The sequence below is a fragment of the Martes martes genome, assembly GCF_963455335.1.
Source record: "Martes martes genome assembly, chromosome: 4".
Lineage (NCBI taxonomy): Eukaryota > Metazoa > Chordata > Mammalia > Carnivora > Mustelidae > Martes > Martes martes.
Genome location: NC_137891.1, coordinates 41,421,336 through 41,444,620, shown reverse-complemented (window position 1 = coordinate 41,444,620; position 23,285 = coordinate 41,421,336). Strand labels below are relative to the sequence as shown.

Sequence of the window (23,285 nt, the reverse complement as noted above, 5' to 3'; positions counted from 1 at the left end):
TTGCTTCTTTCAGAGCTTACTTTAAAATAAAGAAGGTTATTTAGAGAATCTGTTTTTTAAATTATGCAAGTCATTTAAGGGTGATTTATCACTTCTTTCCCTTCTTTCCTTCACATAATTGTAGGAAACTTGAATTCTTCCTTGGGGTACTAATTCCACTTCTCTCTTTCCATATTCTGTTGGCTATCCCTTTGTTCATTAGCATAGGCATTTTGTTGTAATATGTCTGGCCATTAAGCCATTGTGTTTTAAATAAAAGAGCAGGGGAGGAAACAGACTTGTCTGCTGAAGGGTCTGTGGCAGGGAAAAATGGCTTGGGGTTAGAATTTTTAATTGCGATGCAGTTCTAATGGAGCTTAAACTTAATCATTCCACTATGTATTTATTTCATATATGTAATTCTCCTAATATAAACTACAAATTTAGTTTAAAAAAGATGTTATTTACAAGTGAAAATTTATAACCAAATGTGTCCAATTTTAGGCAGTCAGAAAAGGTAACTTTTTGAGTGGATGAGCTAATAGTGGCGAGCTTTGTTTAAAGGTGGTTATTTGTTTGTTTATTTATTTATTTTTGAGATGGTGAGCTCATATAGATGGACTCTATAAAATCTTGCTCTCTCAGTTTCACCTTCAGCTAATACACATTTTGGGCTAAATCCTGAAATCCGTTTCACTGAAGGAAGCGCTAAGGAAATGTTCCTCCTATTCAAATAATGGCAAAGTCTGGACTTCTCTAAGCTTGGTATAAATGTGGCACTTTGCTCAATTGTAGCTTCAGATGTTAGTGTTGTTCCCACCACGTCTGGCTTTACCCTTTCTCATTTCCTCATGGCATTTCTCACTGTAAAGCTGGCTAAGCCTGTTCGTGCTGTTGTGGCTGCCTCGAGGGCAGAATGAGTAAGTTGTGTGATGAGCCATAAATCAGGAGGCATAGACTCATCTTTCCTTCCCTCAAGATCAGACGTGCAGCAAGCCATTCAATATGTAATTAAAATTGATAGGGGAAAGAATTGGTACTAAACTTTTTTTTTTTTAACCCTCCTTTGTTACTCATGTTAAATTCTGGTAAGGATTATGAATTGAACATGCCTTCCGAAGAGGATGTGTGTGTGTGTGTGTGTGTGTGTGTGTGTGTGTGTAAATGTGTGTAAGTTTTGGTTTTGGTTTGGGCATGCAGGAGGTTGGGTGGCTTTTGAAAGTTGTCAGGAGCTCAGAGCTGCTGATCCTTAGTGTGTGATGTCTTGAAGGGAAACGTGTTGGGACGTGTCCTGTGGAACCAAGTTAGCCAAATGTCTAGAACATATTCCTATTTTAAAAGCAGAATTCAGTAAATAATTCTTCATCTACTAATCCATGTGTGTCCAGACAGGACACTTTCCATTTTTACTTTGCCTTTTTTTTTTTTTTTTAAGATTTTTATGTATTTATTTGACAGAGATCACAAGTAGTCAGAGAGGCCGGCAGAGAGAGGAGGAAGCAGGCTCCCTGCTGAGCAGAGAGCCCCATGCGAGGCTTGATCCCAGGACCCTGAGACCATGACCTGAGCTGAAGGCAGAGGCTTTAACCCACTGAGCCACCCAGGCGCCCCACTTCCAGTCTTTTTCACTTGACTTTTATATATACATTTAGAAATCTTCTGATAAAATATTCTCAAATGAATTAAGCAAAGCTTCTTATCTTGGTGCAGGGAATTATATACACATAGTCAAATCAGAGCTGTATTGTAATTCCGGCTCTCTTACCTACCAGCTGGGAGCCTGGGCGAGTTACGGAACTTATCTAAATCCTGGTTTCTTCATCCATTTGGTTTTACCATTATCTGCCTGGTGGGGCTGCTGTGAAAATAGAAGGAAACAGATGGTGTTTGGCATGAAATGGTGTTTAATGCCATCATTTATGTCAATAGATTCTGAGAAATGATAGGTGCTGTCATAGATACCAGAGGTACCTACATGCTTAGGAAATGTATAGTATCGTTGAGGAGAGAGTAATATTTTATAGGAATAGTAATATCTAATCAATTCTTAAATTGATGGTTGCAGCCTAGAGCAGCCAGAAAGATATTGGTGATGGATGGGTAGGAGTTACCTATGGTCTCATTTGGTTAGGGGATTACGAAGATAAACTTCATAGAGGAATTACCTGAGCAAAGGTGAGAAAGCTCGATACCTCTTATGTATAGAGGAGAGAAAACAGTGGTTAGAGTGGAATATACTTTCTCCCTCCGACTCCTTCAAAGCTTAATTTCCCTCCAGTATTCTGTTTGGGGACATGACGTGGTAAACATTCCTGTGTGGCATTCTGGTTTTGGCCATCTCCAAGTGATCTCTCTTCCTTTAGGTCAGAGGTCAGCAAACTTTGAGTAAAGGGCCAGGTGCGTGTGTGTCTGTAGATACGGGTTTTGACACAGCACTGAACTGGGTTCATAAGTGGTGTTTCTTTGGCCAGTTTTCTTGAAAATCTGTTCCGTAATGGTCTCGTATATAAGAGCTTTTTCTGATGGCTCAGTAGGTGGTAAAGGGTGAAGCTGGAACAATTGGGAACTCTTAGCCTATGCTGGTGGTTCTCAACCTGGGTTGATTTTTCCCATTCAGAGACATTTGGCATTGCCCAGAGATACTTTAAGTCAGAACTGAGGTGGATAGAGGCCAGTATGCTAGTAAAAATACTATAGTACGCAGGACTACCACTCCCATCCTCACCTTCAACAAAGAATTATCTGGCCTATTGGCCAGTAGTGGCAAGGTTGAAAAACAGTGATTTATACAATGGGATTGGTCTCCATTTCTTGAGTGCCACTCTCTTGACTCCATTGTACGTAGCCCCTGACAAGGCTAAAGGCATTATTAGAATTGCAGCGTTCCAGAGGACTGTTTCCTGGCAGAGTTTGTGTGATAAACTATGGCTAGTCATAGCTAATCCTTCTTAGTTCTATAAGGATTCTTAAAGTCCTCCCACCTCCACCCCTGCCTTCCCAGAAAATTTAGGGCAGTTGTCTTCCCAAAGTATTTTCATCATTTGACTCTTGTTTCTCTGTCCTGTCATCATATTTCTTGAAAACAACACTTGAGGGGCACCTGGGTGGCTTAGTGGGTTAAAGCCTCTGCCTTCGGCTCAGGTCATGATCCCAGGCTCTCTCTCTGCCTGACTCTCTGCCTACTTGTGATCTCTGTCTGTCAAATAAATAAATAAAATCTTTAGTATATGTGCTGCCGAAGCGAGCACAATAAATAAAATCTTTTAAAAAAAAAGGTAAGAAAAACAACACTCGATTAATACTTTATGGTGTACTTTCCATGGATAATCATTTCATTTTATTTTTTTTTAAAGACTTGTTTTTGTTTTGTTTTTTTTAAGATTTATGCAGGGCTCCATCCCAGGACACTGGGATCATGACCTGAAGGCAGACACTTAACTGACTGAGCCACCCAGACACCCCTAAGACTATTTTTGAGTAATCTCTACACCCACTGTGGGACTTGAACTCATAACCCTGAGATCGAGTCACATGCTCTACTGACTGAGCCAGCAATGCCCCCCAATAATCATTGCTTTTGTTGCTTGAGCATCTCCTGGGATTGTTTCTCTAATCTCTCAGTGGGCAGGGCATTTATTTCATCACTAGATGATGTAAAGGGTTGGACTGGGGGTGGGGAAGTACAGAAATTATCTATCATTTCAGCTTGATTATTATCCTGTTAGTATACAAATTAGCATGTGGTGAATGACCCTCAGAGTGTGATTATCATGGGTTATGAAAGTTGGCCACCCCAGGGCTCTAGGAAGAAGGGGAGGACATCACTTTTTATAATGCCTGCTTTGTGCCCTGGACTTGTTTTATCTCCTTTAATCTTCACAAAAATGCCCAGGGAGGCAGAGATTATCACAGCTTTGGCTTTTTAGATAAGCTGAAGTTTAGTGGGGTTAAGTAATTTGCCAAGGAACATATGGCTGCATTTCTACATGTGGTATGTTTAAGGGCCGAGAAATGTAGCTGGGTGAGGGACAGCACTAAGTGAAGGAAGTGAAATTGTCCAGCATAGTGGGAAACAGTATCTCCTTAGTGGAGAAAGAAGGGGGAGGGGAAGGTGTGTAGGAATGAAATGAAAAGGGATTTTGGATTGAATGGAAAAGAATATTGCTCATTGAATTAGCTCTCCAGATGATTGGTTTTGATGCTTTGTGGACAGAGCTCTCTGAACTGTTTTAACATTGTATCCTCTTTGATTGCAGTGAAGTAGTGCTTTGAACTTAATGTCTGTCTTCATTTTTCACCCTTATTACAAAATACCAGTTAGAAAACTAAAGGCAAACATTCTAATAACCACCCACCAGATGGCTGTTTTCATTTTAAGCTCCAGAAAAGACAGAGTAGCGTAGTGTTATCTATTATATGCATCATACTGCATTATGAAATCTGTGCAAATTTATACATAATACCTAGTGTGACTGTAGTATTGAAACTTAAAAATAACAAAATTAACCATTGTAGTAGCTGTTAACTTCTTGACAAAGATAAAAGTTTTTTTTTTAGAAAGATGGTAAATCTGTAAAACTTGATGGAAATCTTTTCTGGTCTCACCCTGTATCACAGTTTAAGGCACTATTTCTTTCTTTCTTTCTTTTTTTTCTTTTTTAAGATTTATTTATTTGACAGAGCGAGATCACAATTAGGCAGAGAGGCAGGCAGAGAGAGAGGGGGGAAGCAGGCTCCCTGCTGAGCAGAGAGCCCGATGTGGGGCTTGATCCCAGGACACTGGGATCATGACCTGAGCTGAAGGCAGAGGCTTTAACCCACTGAGCCACCCAGGCACCCCATAAGGCACTATTTCTTAAAAGCCCTGTTTCCTGGCTTACCCAAAGCATGTATTCACTTGATCAAGAGCCACGTTGGCCATTGTTAGCTCTGAGCGTTGGAATTGTTTCTACAGATTGACTCTCAAAGGACAAGCACTTGCTGCCATCTAAGACAGCTATACTACAGGGGCTCTAAAAATCTCCTAGTAGGGAAGTTCCCTCTAAAAGTGGCATCGTAGAAATAGTGTCATCAGTAATGTGAAGTGTCTTTTTTCAAACAGCCTAAAAAAGCCATCTGATACCTCATGGTCTTGACTATATGTCTTTCAGTCCACATATTCATTGCCTTGCATATGCTGTAAAGGTAATAGGGTGAAGGAATATACTAATTCTGGTGTATACTTCATGGTTTGACACTAAATGAAAGTGTTTAGTATTCATGCATTTGCTACTACTCAATAAATTTTATTACTGGTAGTGCCTCAGGACAGGATTGTTTGGGCCATTTTACTATATATTTACCTAAGAGGGTAATTGGAGACTCCAGGAAGTATGGGTGAAGTCCAGAGTGACAGGAAGCAACTATTCTGTGATTTCAAATAATTCGCAACCTTAGATGCATTTTACCTGGCTTGTTGGCTCTGTGTGAGTTTAATCTTGGGCTAGAAGCACCTCATTTTACTTCCTCAGAATGTTTCCTTAACTTAATACCCCAGGCTTAAACTTTGAGAAGACGAGTTCAGTCTCCCGGTACGGAGCCTCTCAAGTTGAAGATATGGGGAATATAATTCTAGCAATGATTTCTGAGCCTTATAGTAAGTATTGCTGTTGTAACAGTTGCGGACCTAGAATTTGGTCTTGCCGTGTTTACCTCATACACACTTTTGAATGTCCTCCCACAGCTTTCTCTCCCTAATAGCTAAAATGATGACTTCTGTGTTCTCATTTTTAGATCACAGGTTTTCAGATCCAGAGAGAGTAAATTACAAATTTGAAAGTGGCACTTGGTAAGTCATAGAGTGGTATTCCATTTGAGTCTTTCGATTTGTTTTATTCATATTGTGATACTTAACTCCCTTTGTATTTCAATAACTTCACTAAAACTTTTGGCTATCCATTTTTTTAATATTAGGTTTTTTATAAAAGAAGATTATATCTTAAAGTGAGCTTGGACATTGGGGGTTAAACTTAATGAAACTTAATACTTGCAACTTCAGTCACTATGACCCTTAGGTATCCTGTCTGTGCTTCTTTTCGCCTCTCTGAACTATTCATCCTCTCACAGGAAAACTTACAAAGGAAAAATCATAGGCTTTAAGAGTTCACAAGATTTTTACTGAGATAATTTAAAGTATGTTCTATCAGCTTCTACTTTAAAGCAAAGGAAATAAGTGGTGAGAAGTATGAAATGGTGGTATCTCTGTGATCACAGGTAGACCTGTTTGCTTGTAATCACTGCAGTGAATTCGTGAGACTGCCTGGTGCCTGAAGTGAGCAGAAACTTCTGACTTCATTGCCCATAGAGAGACTTTGGATCTGTTTAATTGGGGAGAAAGTGATTCATTTAGGAAGTGTCCTAGGACTTCTGGAAATAAGAATATGGGAGGAACAGAACATCAAAATATATAATATTAAATATAAATAATATGTTATATAAACATATATAAATATTAATGTAAATATATAATGACATCAAAATATATACTAGGTGATTTGCAAGTGACTCATTAAGGTGTGGGAACTCCTGTGCATTTCCATAAACACTCTGTGATGGCTTCCCTGTTTGATAGGGAAGATATTTTAATGGCAGAGTCCTGACTGCATGCATATATTCCTGACGTGGGTTAATTGCCAGCTTTATGCATATCTTAAGTTTTGCTGTCAAATTGAATTTCAACTCCACTGGTATACTGGCCGGGTCTGAGAATAAATGTAAACCTCTCCTTCTTAGTTCTGGGAATTTACTAGCTATCTGGGTGTTGGAAGAACTTTGCTTCCTATGAGTTGATCCTGGGTCCTTTTGAGTGTATGCCCAGCAAGCAGCAGCTCAGCTGATGGCTGGTTTGCTGAGTGACCTCAGTTTGGCTTTCTATAGTGAACTACCTAAAGAATAATTTGAACTGTGCCTAGGTAATCTTTGAGGTTATGAAATAAATCAGGCAGTATTACAAGTCTGTCTGGATACCAAATGATACCTTATATGTAACTAGGAAAGTGGTAGCTTGGAATAGGTCAGATCCTCTAGAGCTAATTAGGCAACATGAAGTTTTGCTTGACCCACAGCAGCAAGATGGAGCTTATTGACGACAACACCATAGTCCGTGCGCGGGGTTTACCGTGGCAGTCTTCAGATCAAGATATTGCAAGATTCTTCAAAGGACTCAACATTGCCAAGTTGGTTTTCTTTAATCTCTATTTTACTTAGTAATCCCAAAGAGATAATGGTGTCCTATCATTTTTCCTCACTGTACTTTTTTCCCCCCCACTGCTATCTGTCCTTTTCAAAGGGGAGGTGCAGCACTTTGTCTGAATGCCCAGGGTCGAAGGAATGGAGAAGCTCTGGTTAGGTTTGTAAGCGAGGAACACAGGGATCTAGCATTACAGAGGCACAAACATCACATGGGGACCCGGTACATTGAGGTATGTCCTCACAACCCGAGATCCTTGACATCTTGAATGAGTATTCATGTTGGAAGGCTCAGAAACTGTACTTACTTTCTCTTTCTTTTCTTAGGTTTACAAAGCAACAGGTGAAGATTTTCTTAAAATTGCTGGTGGTGAGTGCTTTTTATATAATGCGGCTATGAGAAGAATCTGAAATGTATTTATATACCAGGATAGATAAGTGGGGTGTGAATAATTTTTATTACCTAAAGAAACATAGGAGTTGACTTTTTAATTTAAAAAAAAGTATGTGTGTATATATATATGTATATGTGTGTGTGTGTGTGTGTGTATATACACATATATATATATAACCATACAAGGTGAAAGGGTCCTTTAAAGTCATGTACAATGGGACAGAGTAGTTCTTGAAAGAAGTTAAATAGTCTGAAAACTACTTTCAAACAGCCACACCAGAGTACCTGGAATTGTTGGCTATGTGCTTGTAGGTTTTCTCTCAAGCTTCTGTAACTCCTCATTCAATGGCCAGGAACACAGTAGTTTTCTGGCTCTAACATGTTTGAGTACATAGTGTTTGCAGTAATAAGGTCAGAAAAAAATGGGACCAGATACTGTTTTTATCTCATTATTGAGTGATTTGTTACTTTAAAACTTACAAGGAACAGATGCATAATAAATGTTGATTATAGTTTGAAAGGTTTTTTTTTCTGTACATAAAACTATCTTGTAAGTTTCTGTTGCTGTTATACAGCTTTATAACTTTCTCCTTTTAGTATATAATGAATATTTTCCCATGTAACCAAATTTTCTTAAATGTTAATTAATATACAGTATTATGTATCATACATTTTTTTAAACACTCTGTTGGACATTTATAACTCATTTCCAATTTTTCACCCTAAATATGTTGCAGTGAATATTCTTGTGTCTCTGTAAGTGCCACTCATTAGGATAACTCTAAAATTAGGATAGCTAAATCTAAGAATGCAGGTAGACCTTTTAAGAGACTTTTGAAAATATAGTATTGCCAAATATATGCTAAGGTGACTTTCACCTTAACTGCAGAGAATATTTGTATCTTGGTAATACATAGCCCTGGTTAAAATCCCTGGAACTGTTGAACTTGTAGCAAAAACATCTTGTTTGCACAATTTACTGGTATATTTCTGTTTTGACACTTAATTCGTTAGATATGAAGGCTTCCAAATTTGTACAACTTCAAGATTGCTTCCAAAATCATAAAGTGATGTTTGATATTGGTTGGGAATGAAATATATTTGGAGTTGCTATGGTTCTGAGGTTCCATGATAGATGGCAAAGTTAACTCCTGCATTAATCCTGGGATTTCATAGTATGTGGGTAGTATGAGAGTTTGCTTCTTGAAGGAAAATGTTACGGGGGCATCTGGCTGGCTTAGTAGGTAAAACATGCAACTCTTGTTCTAGGGTTTGTGAGTTCAAGCCCCATGTTAGCGACAGAGGTACTTAAAAATAATAAAGGAAAATGTTGAGTATATGAGCTTGAAGGATGTGCTTCTGAATATTTGCTACATGGCAATATTATACAAAATGTTTGATGATAGGCAGAATGGTAATGAATCTCAAAACTGGCTGCCGTGTTCATTATACTCCCCTTACGTTTGAAACTTTCTTAATAAAAAGTAATCAGGAAAATAAGAAATCGCCAAAGTGCTTTGTGTGTAGTAACTTATTATCATAAATCTATGAGGTAGGTAGTTTTACTCCCATTTTACAGATGAGGACACTAAAATATAGAGGTTAAACTTAACTAAAGTCATAGCCTAGTAAATGGCAAAGTCAGGATTGGACCCAGGCATTCTAGGTCCTTGACCTGTGCTCTTACCTAGCATGATGATTTACTGCCTCTCCATGAGAAGAATACAGTGATTGGTCCATGATTTAATTATCTGGCCACCTTCCCAAGATAGGTGTTTTATGAAATTGTGGGGGGCAGGGGTTCAAATTTGTGGGGAGAGAAATCTGATTCCTGGAATGTTGCCATGAATTCAGTGGGAGTATGAGTTTTAATGATAAACTCAAGACATTGCCAAGAATTTTACCATTTTAAGCTGGGTGAAGTTGATGTAACCATTTCTCCCCATGCTTCCTGGTATTTGTGTTCCCTAGGTACATCCAATGAGGTAGCCCAATTTCTCTCCAAGGAAAATCAAGTCATTGTCCGCATGCGGGGGCTCCCGTTCACAGCCACAGCGGATGAAGTGGTGGCCTTCTTTGGACAGCATTGCCCCATCACTGGGGGGAAGGAAGGCATCCTCTTTGTTACCTACCCAGATGGTAGGCCAACAGGGGATGCTTTTGTCCTCTTTGCCTGTGAAGAATATGCACAGAATGCATTGAGGAAGCATAAGGACTTGTTGGGTAAAAGATACATTGAACTCTTCAGGAGCACAGCAGCTGAAGTACAGCAGGTTGGTTTTTAAGAGCATTTTGGTGGCTTTGGGTGATTTTCTATTTATTTCCAAGAACAACCCTACATTATTGTATTAAAACTTAAAAAATACAGAAAGTATAGGTGCATTTTAAAAAATTTCATTCTGTGATTAGAAGATAGCCACTGTTATTTTCTGTGCATCCAGAGAAAATGTGTTTGTTTTTATGTAATTAGACTGTTACTATAGATACATTTTATATTTTTTAAAACTATGTATCTTGCAAGTTTAACCATGTCTAAAAAATTTCATTTTTATTGTTACGTACATAATTTACTGAGAAATTGTATTATACATTTAAATTGGCCTTTTTTCATCTATAAGAAATTTCTAGATACACATGCTTATGAAACTCTCAATTTCTGATTGAGTCTTTAGAACTGGATGGAGTGAGCTTTTAAGGTTTTTAATATCTTACCAAATTTATTTCCCAAAAGGCCTGATCAGTTCTATACTGCTGGTAATGGTATAAAGTGTCCTTTTGTCCTGTTACTCTCTCAGAATTCAGAAATGTTTTTGAGGCACAGGTGGGACAGTCAGTTGGCCCAAAATGATCCAGACATGAAGCCATACGTAGGGTTCCAAGCCTTTTGGCTATTCTTGACTTACCAGCTGAAGGGTCTTAAAGGGTCTGCATTTTTCTTTTGTATCTGAAATCATGCAGTCTGCTTCACATGTGGCTCTTCCAACTTAATCTGTTTGGGTCCCCTAGTAGAATAGAGCAATTTTAATGATACATTTCATTTTTTAAAAGCAGTTTAGGACATTGACTTTACTATCATTCCTATGAGTTCATAAAACGATTTTGTCTAGCTTCTTTCTGCAAAGCCCATTGTGTATTGTGATTTGAAACAATTGCTCAGAGTTGAAAAGAACCTCTCACCTGGTAGGATACTGATAGAATTTTTATAACTTGAATAAACATACATGACATTTTAAGCTAGTTCTGCATCCTGATGTACTAGTGCTCTTGAACCCTAAACTGTGAACATCCTTACAATTTAAACAATTCTGTACCTTGTTGAAAATGAGTATCATATGGGTACCTGGGTGGCCGAGTTGGTTGGACGACTGCCTTTGGCTCAGGTCATGATCCTGGCGTCCCGGGATAGAGTCCCACATTAGGTTCCCTGCTCAGTGAGGAGTCTGCTTCTCCCTCTCACCCTCTCCCCTCTCATGCTTTCTCTCTCACTCTCTCTCTCTGAAATAAATAAAATCTTTAAAAAAATGAGTATCATAAATTCTGAATTTCTAAAATATGCTAAACATGCTTGAGGCTTCAAACATTAAACACATCAGTGCCAAACCAGAGGAGGGGAAAATAAAATCTTAGATCTTTAACTGGAAGAACAGTATTATGGAAACTTGGCCTAGAATAGACTACTTCATGGCCTTGGCTACTGTGTTTTGATTTGGTTTAGGTATAGCGTATGCTGCCGCTATGTGACTTCACCGCAGTGAGGTTTGGGTGATAGATGAACTCCCATTCCATCCCCTGTCCTACTGATTTATTTAAGAAATGCTGAATCAAAAAAAAAATAAAAATAAAAAAAAAAAAAAAAAGAAATGCTGAATCACATGCTCTGCACTGTCATCTTTTCATTCCTAATACTCAGTTCATTCAGTAACTCCCTGCTCATCTCCTATTTGGCAGGTATCGGAAGGTGCTTGACCATTTCTGTGCTGTTTGTCTACAGCAACACTTATTTTCCATTCATGTTCATTCCATAATGTTTGTGCTGTGTCTGGATTATTTATATACTTTTTTAAAAAAAATCTTGTTGTCTCTTAGGTTTCTTTGGCTGTGTTGCATTTGTTCTTTGATTTCTGTTACCTCTTACTTAACAACTGAACAGGGTGGGAGTGAGGAAATTAGGACAATTTGGGGGGAGGGTTTTGATTCTGTATTTTCAGTTTATGGCATGATTAAGGTTACAGAAGTAAGTTCAGAAAACTTAGGGTTGTCATACATGCTGTTTGCACAAGGACCTTCTAGTAGTATAAACTGGTAGATATGTTCTAAAATAAGGCAAAAGTAGACCAGAACCTTATATGTTTTGTAAAGATTTATTTATTTGAGAGAAAGAATGAGTATGAATGGAGGGGGGGGCAAAGGAAGAGGGAGAAGGAGAACCCTCCCTCACACCCCCCCCCCCATGTAGGGCTCAATCCCAGGACTCTGGGATCATGACCTGAGCCAAAGGCAGACACTTAATCAGTTGAGCCACCCCGATGCCCCTTTTTAATTTTTTATTTTTTATAAAAATAGACCAAAACTTTATAATAGAGTTTTGCCTGGGAGTAATCCTTTCTCCTAAGTATACTGAACCTCTCATTCATTGTCAAGATAGTGGAATTCCAGGACTTTAAAAAAAACAAACAACAACAACAACAAAAAACAGTCAAGTTGCTCTGTCTTGCCACTACCTCAAATTCACATCAAGACTGATTATTCTGTGGTCACCAAATAGTTTTTTTCATTCTTACATTACCAACCATTCAGTCTTGGGCTTTATACATTGTTATAAATGTAGCATTGTATTCTAATACAATCCAGAGTCACTGTTTGACCTGTGGTTCCTTACGGTGTCATTCTCTTGCTTGGGTTTGGAGGTGGAATGTGATAACAATATTAAGGGGAACACCGTGCTTTGTGAGATGAAATCTAATAGATTGCTACAAAAGTTCACATTTAGCCGTATGTCCAGAGGGTTACACAAGCAGCATACTTCTCAGGATATTTGTCCTGAGACCGTGAGATGCTTGTCCAGTAGACCAGTCCTTGATCGGAGCTCATTGTATTTTGTGTGGCATGTGCCTCAGGCTGCATTTGACAAAAGTGAGGGGTCTCCTGCTTCCCCCGCTGAACAGTAGGAAACCCTTTCCCCATAGGAGCGTCTCAAACTTGAATATGCTTATGAATTACCTGGGGCTCTTGTTAAAATGTAGGTTCACGTTTCCTAGGTCTGGGGCAGAACTGAGACACTGCATGTCTAACAAGCTCCACAGTGCTGTGTTCTGGTTTGCAGATTGCATTGGAGGAGCAGGGCTCTAAATCACTTCTCTTTTGCTTTGAGTACAGGTGCTGAATCGGTTCTCCTCGGCCCCTCTTATTCCACTTCCAACCCCTCCCATTATTCCAGTACTACCTCAGCAATTTGTGCCCCCTACAAATGTTAGAGACTGTATACGCCTTCGAGGTCTTCCCTATGCGGCCACAATTGAGGACATCCTGGACTTTCTGGGGGAGTTTTCCACAGATATTCGAACTCATGGGGTTCACATGGTATTGAATCACCAGGTAAGGAGTAACTTACTAGAAAACTGATTTGCTTGTTCTGAGGGGCAAAGGCCCTCTTCCAGTTTAAAAAAGAAAAAAATGTACAGGTGTTCATCGGGGGTATCGTAAGCCTTTAAGGAAAGCTTGAACTGTAGATGCCTGAGGTCTTTCAGATGAATGCTGAAAGAAAAGAGTGCTATCATTAGCATGGTGATTTAAATCCAGCTCCTCTGATTGCACCATCACTTGTATCCCCCAGATTATCAGTAGTCTCAGGAACGATACAAACACGTTATCTAATACAACATTTTTACTGTTGCAGCCACTGAGCTTCACTGTTGTAGCTTGAAAGTGATTTTAGACCATATATAAACCAAAGAGCGTGTCTGTGGTCCAGAGTCTTTTATACTTATAGATTGGTTAGAACTCGCTTATTTTATATATATGACATTAAGTGATATTTAGTAGAGTACAGACTTAGTAAGGATTTGTATCTGTACCACCTGAAACAGTTGGTGATCATAACAGGCGCTCGAACGTATTAATGAATTGTTGGGAAGCCTCCGTCAAAGGATAACCAAATTCTAATGGTATACAAGTATATATTCTAAGCATATAAAAAGTAGTTCTGTCTTGGTGTCTCCTGATTTTTGGTTAAATGAAATCAATCCTATTACTTGCTAAATAAGTCACCAGCATTGTATGCTGTGGTAAGCGGGAAAGAATTTTTAAAAACCTGTAAGCCACAGTGAGTCCAATTAAAATTTTGGAACTCTTAAAAGCAAGATTGCATTATTTTTTAAAAGTTTTCTCTGAGCGTTATGGGTTGAATATAGGTGTGTATTGGAAATACCAAAAATTTTTTAAATTACTAGTCTGGGTATGAGGAACCAGCAAACCTCCTGAGTCCGTGGCTTGGTTTTCCACACCAGCACATGCTCGTTCTAACTCTCATGTCAGTATTAAACTCTGCAACTTTTAATCTGTGTACCCTCTCAGCATGCTTCACTGGTGGGAGTCCTTTTGAATAAAACTTCCCTACAATTCAGCATTGCCAGGAAATTGTTTGGTTTCTCTTTGAGCACCATTTCTAATAATCTAGGAGCTGTTTTTGTTCTTTGATTAACCACATATTTGCCTGTTATTGACCCACGTGACCTATTGTGATTGCATTTGGGAGAAATGCTTCTTGAACGATGGACGAGCTTTTAGCTACATATTTGCCTGTTATTGACCCACGTGACCTATTGTGATTGCATTTGGGAGAAATGCTTCTTGAACGATGGACGAGCTTTTAGCTACCTTGAAGATGTTAGGTTTCCATCTTGGATTGGGTTTCCCTGGTATCCCTGATTTCCCTGGTATGGTAACTCTTATGGTAACTTGCATGGTTATAATTTGCACTAAATAGTCCCTTAGAGACTTTTAAAGAAATCCATAAAAAAAGGAAAGGAGTCTTAAAAGCTGATCATGTCTTTTTCTCCCCCATAAAATGTCCATATTAAAGAAAACCAACATGTTCTGATTCTGTGAAACAGAGGTCTGTCAGCTTGGTTGTAAACAGGATTTTTAGCAAGCAATTAGTAATAGAGGAAATGTCTATAAACACCTGTCTGGCTAAGGTTTAAGGTGGAGGTGCCAGGGAAGAGATGAGAGAAGGACTCCTAAGCAAGGCTGATGATACAGCCTTCACCTACCCTCACTGTGCTTTGCAGTTCGCATTTCCTTCTCCCTCTTCTCTGTTCCCACGCCCACATGCCAACCTAGGCTTCAGGGAGAAGGGAAAGGGATCTTGCAGGTCGGACAGCTGAGAGCCAACACAGAACACTGGTTTATTCAGCTTCATGTTGGAGCATACATAAAACTCTTATACCGGTGTTCCTACTTGTCACATAAATAAAATTTAAATGGATTTTTCAGAAAGTCAAAACCCAATCTACAGTCCTATACTTTGAAACCCCAGTTCTAAGGAGACCCTTTCAAAACCCTGTAAATCTGATACTAATTAGCAGAAATGAGAAAGGATTGTTTTTAGCTATGAGCTCTCAAAACTCTTTCCAAAGTTTTGTGGGCATTCTGGTGATTAGGTGATAAAATGCAAGTTAGATTTCCGTAGACTACACTTGTCACCCAGATTTTGTGGCTAAAATGTCTGTACTGTGGGTGATTGTCACTTTGCATGTTTTGTAAGCAACCATTTCCTTGTTGAAGGAGACAGTCTCCTTTTGTTTTTATTCTTCCCCCACACGCTCAGGGCCGCCCATCAGGAGATGCCTTTATCCAGATGAAGTCTGCGGACAGAGCATTTATGGCTGCACAGAAGTGTCATAAAAAAACCATGAAGGACAGATATGTTGAAGTCTTTCAGTGTTCAGCTGAGGAGATGAACTTTGTGTTAATGGGGGGCACTTTAAATCGAAATGGCTTATCCCCACCGCCATGTAAGTTACCATGTAAGTTTTTCTTGGGTCTTGGCGCTCTTCTACGCTGTATGCTGGTAGGTGCTTAAGCTGCTTTCATAACTTTCTGTGCCCCTGGTTCTTTCTCAGGCAGGTGAGGGGTTACATAAGGCTTTCCCATCTGAAATCGGTAGTATCTGGTAATCATTTAAGACCTTGGTTGTGGACACCCATAATTAGAGATGCTACGAATACCTCCTTTCAAATTATATTCTTGCTTTTCCAGTGATAAGCACTTGATTTCTGAAGCTTAGTGTGCTCAAGATAAGCACTGACTCTGGGAGGCAACCTGGCTATGTAGATATTTTAATACGCATTTAAAGGTAAAATAAGTATGGCTAGATCATTTTTCTTTTCCTTTTTTTTTTTTTTGGTAACACATTAAAACTTTTTTTTTTTTTTTTTTGGAAGGGTGATTTGCTATCCATTTTGCATTTTTAATTTTTTGAGCATTAAGTATTCCTTTGGAGAGGACAATCTGGGGAGCATTTCTCTTGCTCTCCAGGATATCTCGAAAGAGCTAGTTAGTAATAAAAGACAAATGCGTAAATAAATTAGCCAAAGTTTCCATTGGATCGCAGGATCAGTGCTTAATTTCAAGCCATGCTCTTGCTCATTGGCACGTGGGTGCAAGCCATCTGGAATCCTGTGTGAGAGGAATAAGCCCTTTAGTCTGGACACCATGTTGTGGTTCGTGACTAAGGAACATTTGTGGATCTGATGTTACAACTTGAATCTTTTTGACACAGTTTTCACTTTTGAGTAAGACATACCTTGTTAGGAGCAATGCTGGGTATGTTTAAAGAATGTAGCACTTGGGATATAGTCCAAAGATAATGGAGAAAGCTAACTGGATTATGTATTTGATCCCAGTAAAATGGAGTGTGTTAGGACATCACTTTCTGTAAAGAGGGATCTATAGCAATAAAACTATTTGATAAAGTATTTTTCGTATAGAACATTCAGTGGGGCTTAATCCTTTTTTTTTTCCCTTGGACTTCCTAAATGCTAATAATTCCATTCATCTGCTGCTTGCTGTTGGTGAATATCTAAGAGTTGATGACTAATGAATGTCAAGTTCTGGAAACTTATGATTGGGTTTAAGTGGTGTCTTAGAGTGATCTTAGTCCTATGTATTCTGTCCATAAACTACAGATAATATCAGTAACATTTATGATTTCCTTGAATGATAATCTTATCAAGTATTGTGAGATAAGGGAATTTCTTCATGCTGTGTAACCCAAATTATTCTGCTATGGTTTTCTTTTACTTCTGTCTCTTCCTGGTGAAAACTGATCATTACAGACTTTCTTCACAAGACTTTCATTTTTTTTCCCCTTTCCTCTCACAAACCCTAAGGCAATAGAAAAAACTTAAAATGCTTTTCCACACAAGAATAGATTTCCATGTATTTTAATATCCCCCCAAAATCTTAACCAAAATAGACTGCTTGCTATTTTAGTGGAAGAATTCACTCATTTAAAAAAAAAAGTCAGAATTCCAATTGACACATGCTAATATTATGCATATTCAATTGGACTTTTTTTTTTCTTTTTAAACCTACAAACTCACTTGAGGTGATTTCCCATTTTTACAGCAACCAAAAAACTTGGAGAAATTGCATATTTTTTTTAATCTACTCTCAACAACTAAAAAAGTTAAAAGAGTGATTGCTTAATCCCGCCTGAGGAGTTTCTTATTAAATCTGGGAAAGAAATGCTGCTGTAGTCTCAGTGTTTTTTTAAAGTTTTAAACTTTGTTTATTGAAATTTTAACTTTTTCAAAGAGTTGAACATTTGAAAGTAAACTCTACTTTTCTAAAGTAATCTATAAATATACACATCTGATTCTTTAAGAGTATAAGAATAGCTATCCTTTCATTTGAGGAATATCCGAACATGGGCAGCCTAGTCTATTATCAAAAATTTCAACCTTTTTTTGTATTGTCCTGTAACAAATTACTTGATAGTTTTGAAAGCAAGGTACAGGTATAGGCTTTATAATTTTCTGTATGACTTAGGTGCCTCAGTTTGCTCTGTTTGCCCTTTTGTGGAGTCTTTAAGTTCAGGAATCTTCATTTTAAAACTTATCTACATGAAGTATCAAACATGCAGCTCAGTTTTTGGTGAATTATGAAGGAGATACCTAAAAGTTGAATATGAGATTGCTGTGTTGGTCTTTGGTTTATGTAGCCCTGTGCAGCAGACTCTCTTACTCATCTCCATACATATGTAGAAACTCCTAAGAAACACACGCGACAGTAGAGATTTTCCTATGACAAGGTATCCCTTGGGCCTCTGCTATTTGCAAAATATATTAGATGGTTCTAGGTATAAAAATTGAAGAATTCTAAATTCAGGCAACCATTCTGTTATCTGTTCTGTTCTGTTGAATGCAGATGGCCTGGAAAGTTGTGTTCATCCCATGTGTTATAGCTATTAAGCAGTAACTAGTATGACTTAAAGAGTTATAGGGCCTGGAAGATGTTGAATAACTAGAAGATAATAGAATTTCATCCTTTCTGTTTTCTCTTCAACCTCAGTCAGCTTTTTATCAGCTGACTCTCAGGAGGGCTTGAGCATGTTTTTCTTGAGTTATTTTTCAGGCTGGGTAGTGGGTTTTTTTTTGGTGGTTGTTTCTTTTTTAGAACAGGTCCAAAGATGGAGCTAAGCTTCAGAGCCCATCTTCTGGGGTTCATTTCGGTGGAAATAATGCAGAGTTAATCTACTCTTAGGTCAGTTCACTCTGACACCCATCTATGCTTTGGCATAGAACTCGTGAAATCATTTTTATCCTAACCATTTTCATCTTACATTGTACTACAGAGTAGATAACAAGGTGAAAGAGAAGCATAGCTCTCAAAAAAGCAGCAAACCACTCAGCTTTTAGTGTGAAGTTATACTAAATGTCAGTCCTGTGTTTCTTTCCTCAAAGGGTTAGTTTGTGGTAACTGGCACTCAGGAGTAGAAAACAAAAAATCACATGTCACGAAATGGTTTTTTCCCCAATTTCTAGGTCTTCAGGTTTTGAGATTATTTTTAGGTGTTAATCTATATAATCAAAGGAAGTTGCTTGGAAATTTTAATCAAATATTATATGGAAGATTAGTGTTCAATGATTGATGAATCGAAAATTCACCAAAAAATTACCCACTATAAAAAAAAATTGTTTTCAAACTTTTAAGATTACACTTGAGAAATTTCACATTGTTACAAAAATTTCAGAAAATACTAATTATATATAATAAAAAGAAGTTGTTCAGGATGATAAAGAACTGGTGTCTTTAAAATGTATGTATGTGTGGAGCAGTGACGTCGTGACTTGAGAGCTAGCAAAAATTGTCCTTTGGGAACAGTATATCTCAAAGTCTCTCTCTTTGCTTATTTAGGCCTGTCTCCTCCCTCCTACACATTTCCAGCTCCTGCAGCAGTAATTCCTACTGAAGCTGCCATTTATCAGCCCTCTGTGCTTTTGAATCCACGGGCACTGCAGCCCACCACAGCCTACTACCCAGCGGGCACTCAGCTCTTCATGAACTACACTGCATACTATCCCAGGTAAGGCACTGATGGAAGTGGAAATGAGGGACAGAAACAAAAGACTCCTTTGATAGGCAGTGCCTGAGTTCACAAAAGAATACTGTCTGCCACTGAACATTCGGATGGCAATCTAGCTTCTGTCCTACCTCTCTGACCAAGAAGGCTGTTTCAGGACCAAAATAAGTTTGTTTTTTAACCATATCTGGACAGCAGAATCTCTTAGGTTACATATGTATACAACTTTCTTTTTTTCCTTCTCCTGTCACAGGGCCATAAGTAGGCATCGTAACAGCGTGGCAATATCCTGTGAACAGATTATAAAACAGGAAAATCCATAAGAGCCATTATAGTTTAAAGTCGCATCAATTCACATGTTCGCTCATAATAAATACTATTTTAAATTGTATAGAACTTCCATGCTTCCCCCCCAAATCAATTCTAACATGTCCAAGATGAGATTATTCAGTACTTTCTTAGAATCAACATATTTTTTCAGGTTGTGCTCAATTTTTGGAAAGCAACAGGTATGATGGAGAGAAAGCTGTTGGTCTGAAAGTTGGGAGACCTGAGATTTACTCTCAGCTCTTAGTCTAACTGGGACAAGTCACTTAACCTTTCTGGTTCTTATAAAATGAGGAGATTGGCCAAATTTTTGGAAGTCCCTTCTAGGTCTGATTGCTTGTGATTCTCACTTGGATGTAGAATGCCCGCATATTCAAATTTGCTTTTCAGAAAGATCTGTTTAGCCAGTGACTGGTTCATTATTAAAATAAAAAACTTATTTTTTTAAAATTAAAACTTTATTAAGATGCATTTTTATTAAAACACAATTTTACTTTAGTGCAAGCAGCATTGCTCAAAATTTTAAAAATTACACCAGGCCTTATTTTTCCTTCCCCATTGACTACATGTTCTGAGTACATCCACCAAGATGTAAGTGAGGTTTTTTGATGAGTGATCTGGAAGTAACCTATCCAATCAATCACAGTTGCTATATCACATTGTAGCTTTTTTTTTCCCCCTCTCCATCTAGTTTTCTAGAAGGGAGCAGAAACTGTAAAATCTCAGTAGCAGTGAAGCTTGTGGCCTCTGTTAATTACATTTGTTACTTTGTTACATATTTTTAAAACATCCATAAATGCTGTTGTACATATTCTTTATTCTCCTGGGGAAGAATAGGGAGAAGGCGATAACAATCGTCAGTTGGCCGTATTTTGAAGGTTTGTAAAGGCTCAGAAGCATGAATCATTGTTCATGGTTGAGCACTCTGTCAATCATCTGGCCCAGTCCCAGTCTGTCACCTACTCTGGACCCTGTGACAGTCACTTGCTAGTTGTGGGCTCTGGTTTAAGAAAGATCTTTGATTACCCTTCTTTATACCTCAGGATGTCAGGAGTGAAATGCATTGATCCTCTGGGTGCCTGGTGCTGTTTTTCCATTCAAGAATACATTTTCTGAATATCCAGCTCCACCACTGCCTTGTAATATAGACCCCATGAAAAGAAGGAATCCCTTGGGGGTGGGTGCCTGGGTGGCTCAGCAGGTTAAAGCCTCTGCCTTTGGCTCCAGTCATGATCCCAGGACTCTGGGATCGAGCCCCGCATCAGGCTCTCTTCGGGGAGCCTGCTTCCTCCTCTCTCCCTCTCTGCCTACCTCTCTGCCTACTTGTGATCTCTGTCTGTCAAATAAATAAATAAAATCTTAAAAAAAAAAAAAAAAAGGAAAAAGAAAAAAGAAGGAATCCCTTAGAAATAGCCAGCTAACATGGTAAGATGGGAATTCAAGTCTTGAAGCCCCAAAGTCAAGAGGAACTGACATTTATGGTTTAACAGCTCCTATCATTTTGGGCCCTTGGCTATAGGTTAACATTTTCTAGTAGTTTTAAAGTTTGTAAGGTCATCATTGTTCCATATAAGAGTATAGAAGTATAGTGAAGGGTGGCTGGGTGGCTCAGTCATTAGGCATCTGCCTTTCTCTCAGGTCATGATCCCAGGGTCCTGGGAGTAAGCCCCACATCCGGCTACTTGCTCAGGTAGTCTGCTTCTCCCTCTCCCACTCCCCTTCTTGTGTTCCCTCTCTCGCTGTGTCTCTGTCAAATAAATAAATTTGAAAAAAAAAAGTATAGTGAGTAAAAGCAGATTCCCATTTTATATACCTCTAAGTCTAGAAGCAGTTGCTATTACTGATTTGGTAATAAAGACATACATGTGTACTTCTGAATAATGTGGCATACTTAACATGTACTGCTCACTTGTCCCTTTTGTTTTTTTTTTTTTTCCATCGACATCTTCCCTAAGGAATATATATTTACCTCATTCTTGACTATTTCACATGATGTCACAAGGGTGAAAATACATCAGAATTTAACAATTCCTGTATTTTTAGATCTCTAATTTTAAAAAAGTTTTTCTCTACTAAACAAAGCTCATATTGATCTTTAAGTACTTATATTTCTGTGGACAATTTCACAGAAAGGGATTTTTAAAAAAATACTTATTTTTAGAGAGTGCAAGTGGGGGGAGCGACGAGGGGGAGGGAGATGCAGAGTCCCCACTGAGTATGGAGCCCAATGTGGCACTCAGTCTCATGACCCTGAGATCATGACCTGACCCAAAATCCAGAGTCAGGATGCTTAACCAACAGAGCCACCACCCAGGTGCCCCAGAAATGAAAATTTTAATTGGAGGTTATGTGTATTAAATTAAAATTAATACTTTCAAATAACCCCTAACATATTTCATTATTTTAATTGATATTTCACTAACTGTAGTGAGATTATCCACACAAAGTGTTTAAACACGGGAATGTCTTCTTATACTGTAAAATCTAGAATAATTTAAAAACAAGTTCCAAACTGTAAAATAGCAGGATACCACTAATTTTCTAACCTGACCTGACTAAAAGGCATTTGAGGCTATTGAAAAATTCCTGAGTAAGTTTTCAAGTATATTTTGACCATATTCCCTCATAATGGGGAAGACTCTTAAGAAAGAGTGTGAGGCAGAAAAGGATATTAATCAGACACTCTAGAGTTTTTGTCTCTTTTAAGATTAAAGGTTTTAAAATTCCCTCCTTTTTAATGAAATATGTCAGTTTAACTTGATTAATTCAGTGTGTTCTTTAAGAGGTTAAGATGCTAATGTATTTTGCAGATTTTTTTTGAAAGATTTTATTTATTTGATAAAGAGCAAGAGCACCAGTAGGGGGGGAGGGGCCAAGGGAAAGGGAGACAGACTCCCTGCTGAGTGCAGAGCCCTAGGATGCAGGTCTCCATCCCAGGACCCTGAGATAGATCATAAGCTGAGCTGAATGCTGCCACTTAGCTGACCGAGCCACCCAGGTGTCCCTATTTTGCAGTTTGTTTGCTTGTTTTTTTTTAAGATTTTACTTATTTATTGGACAGAGAGAGTGAGAGAGCACAAGCAGGGGGAGCAGCAGAGGGAGAGGGAGACGCAGGCTCGCCAGCGAACAGGGAACCCAATGTGGGGTTCCATCCCAGGACTCTGGGATCATGACCTGAGCTGAAGGCCGGTGCTTAACCATCTGAGCCACCCAGGCATCCCCCCCACTTTTTTTTAAAGCATGTCACCTTGAAAAGAAGTGATTAACTTTAACTTTTTTTTTTAAGATTGATTTGATTTATTTATTTATTTATTTATTTATTTATTTATTAAGTAATCTCTATCCCCAGCATGGGGCTTAAACCCACCACCCTGAGGTCAAGAGTCACATGCGCTACTGACTGAGCCAGCCAGGCACCCCAGTTTTAACTGTTTTTAACTTCCAATTTAACTGAGCAAATGTGAGATCTATTGGAAATACGATTCATAAAACATAGACTGTTCCTAGTATAGAGTGGCTGACAGAATGCATGTGTGACCCTGTGCTAAGTCAGTGACATCAGAGGTCTTCTTCAGCTGGAGGGCATTTGTCCTTATTTTATCTCTAATTTGGTCTATTTAAAAATTTGAAGATAGGGGCGCCTGGGTGGCTCAGTGGGTTAAAGCCTCTGCCTTCAGCTCAGGTTATGATCCCAGGGTCCTGGGATCGAGCCCCACATCGGGCTCTCTGCTCAGCAGGGAGCTTGCTTCTCTTCATCTCTCTCTGCCTGCC

General features: G+C 38.6%; 1 protein-coding gene across 6 annotated transcripts in view; it reads left to right on the top strand.

Moving 5' to 3' along the window:
* Positions 1-23,285, top strand: part of ESRP1 (epithelial splicing regulatory protein 1) — a gene marked incomplete at its 5' end in the record, with an annotated part of 55,685 nt that overhangs the window by 13,030 nt on the left and 19,370 nt on the right. For 3 of the 6 annotated variants that reach the window (XM_080800021.1, XM_080800017.1, XM_080800019.1), the window contains 9 exons: positions 5,516-5,614; positions 5,752-5,806; positions 7,083-7,193; positions 7,307-7,439; positions 7,534-7,576; positions 9,572-9,873; positions 12,977-13,195; positions 15,429-15,615; positions 19,022-19,190. In XM_080800021.1, the coding sequence (XP_080656147.1) occupies positions 5,516-5,614; positions 5,752-5,806; positions 7,083-7,193; positions 7,307-7,439; positions 7,534-7,576; positions 9,572-9,873; positions 12,977-13,195; positions 15,429-15,615; positions 19,022-19,190 (1,318 nt within the window). Of the gene's footprint in view, positions 1-5,515; positions 5,615-5,751; positions 5,807-7,082; positions 7,194-7,306; positions 7,440-7,533; positions 7,577-9,571; positions 9,874-12,976; positions 13,196-15,428; positions 15,628-19,021; positions 19,191-23,285 lie in introns of all 6 variants that reach the window. The other 3 variants (XM_080800020.1, XM_080800018.1, XM_080800016.1) reach the window with 1 other exon arrangement.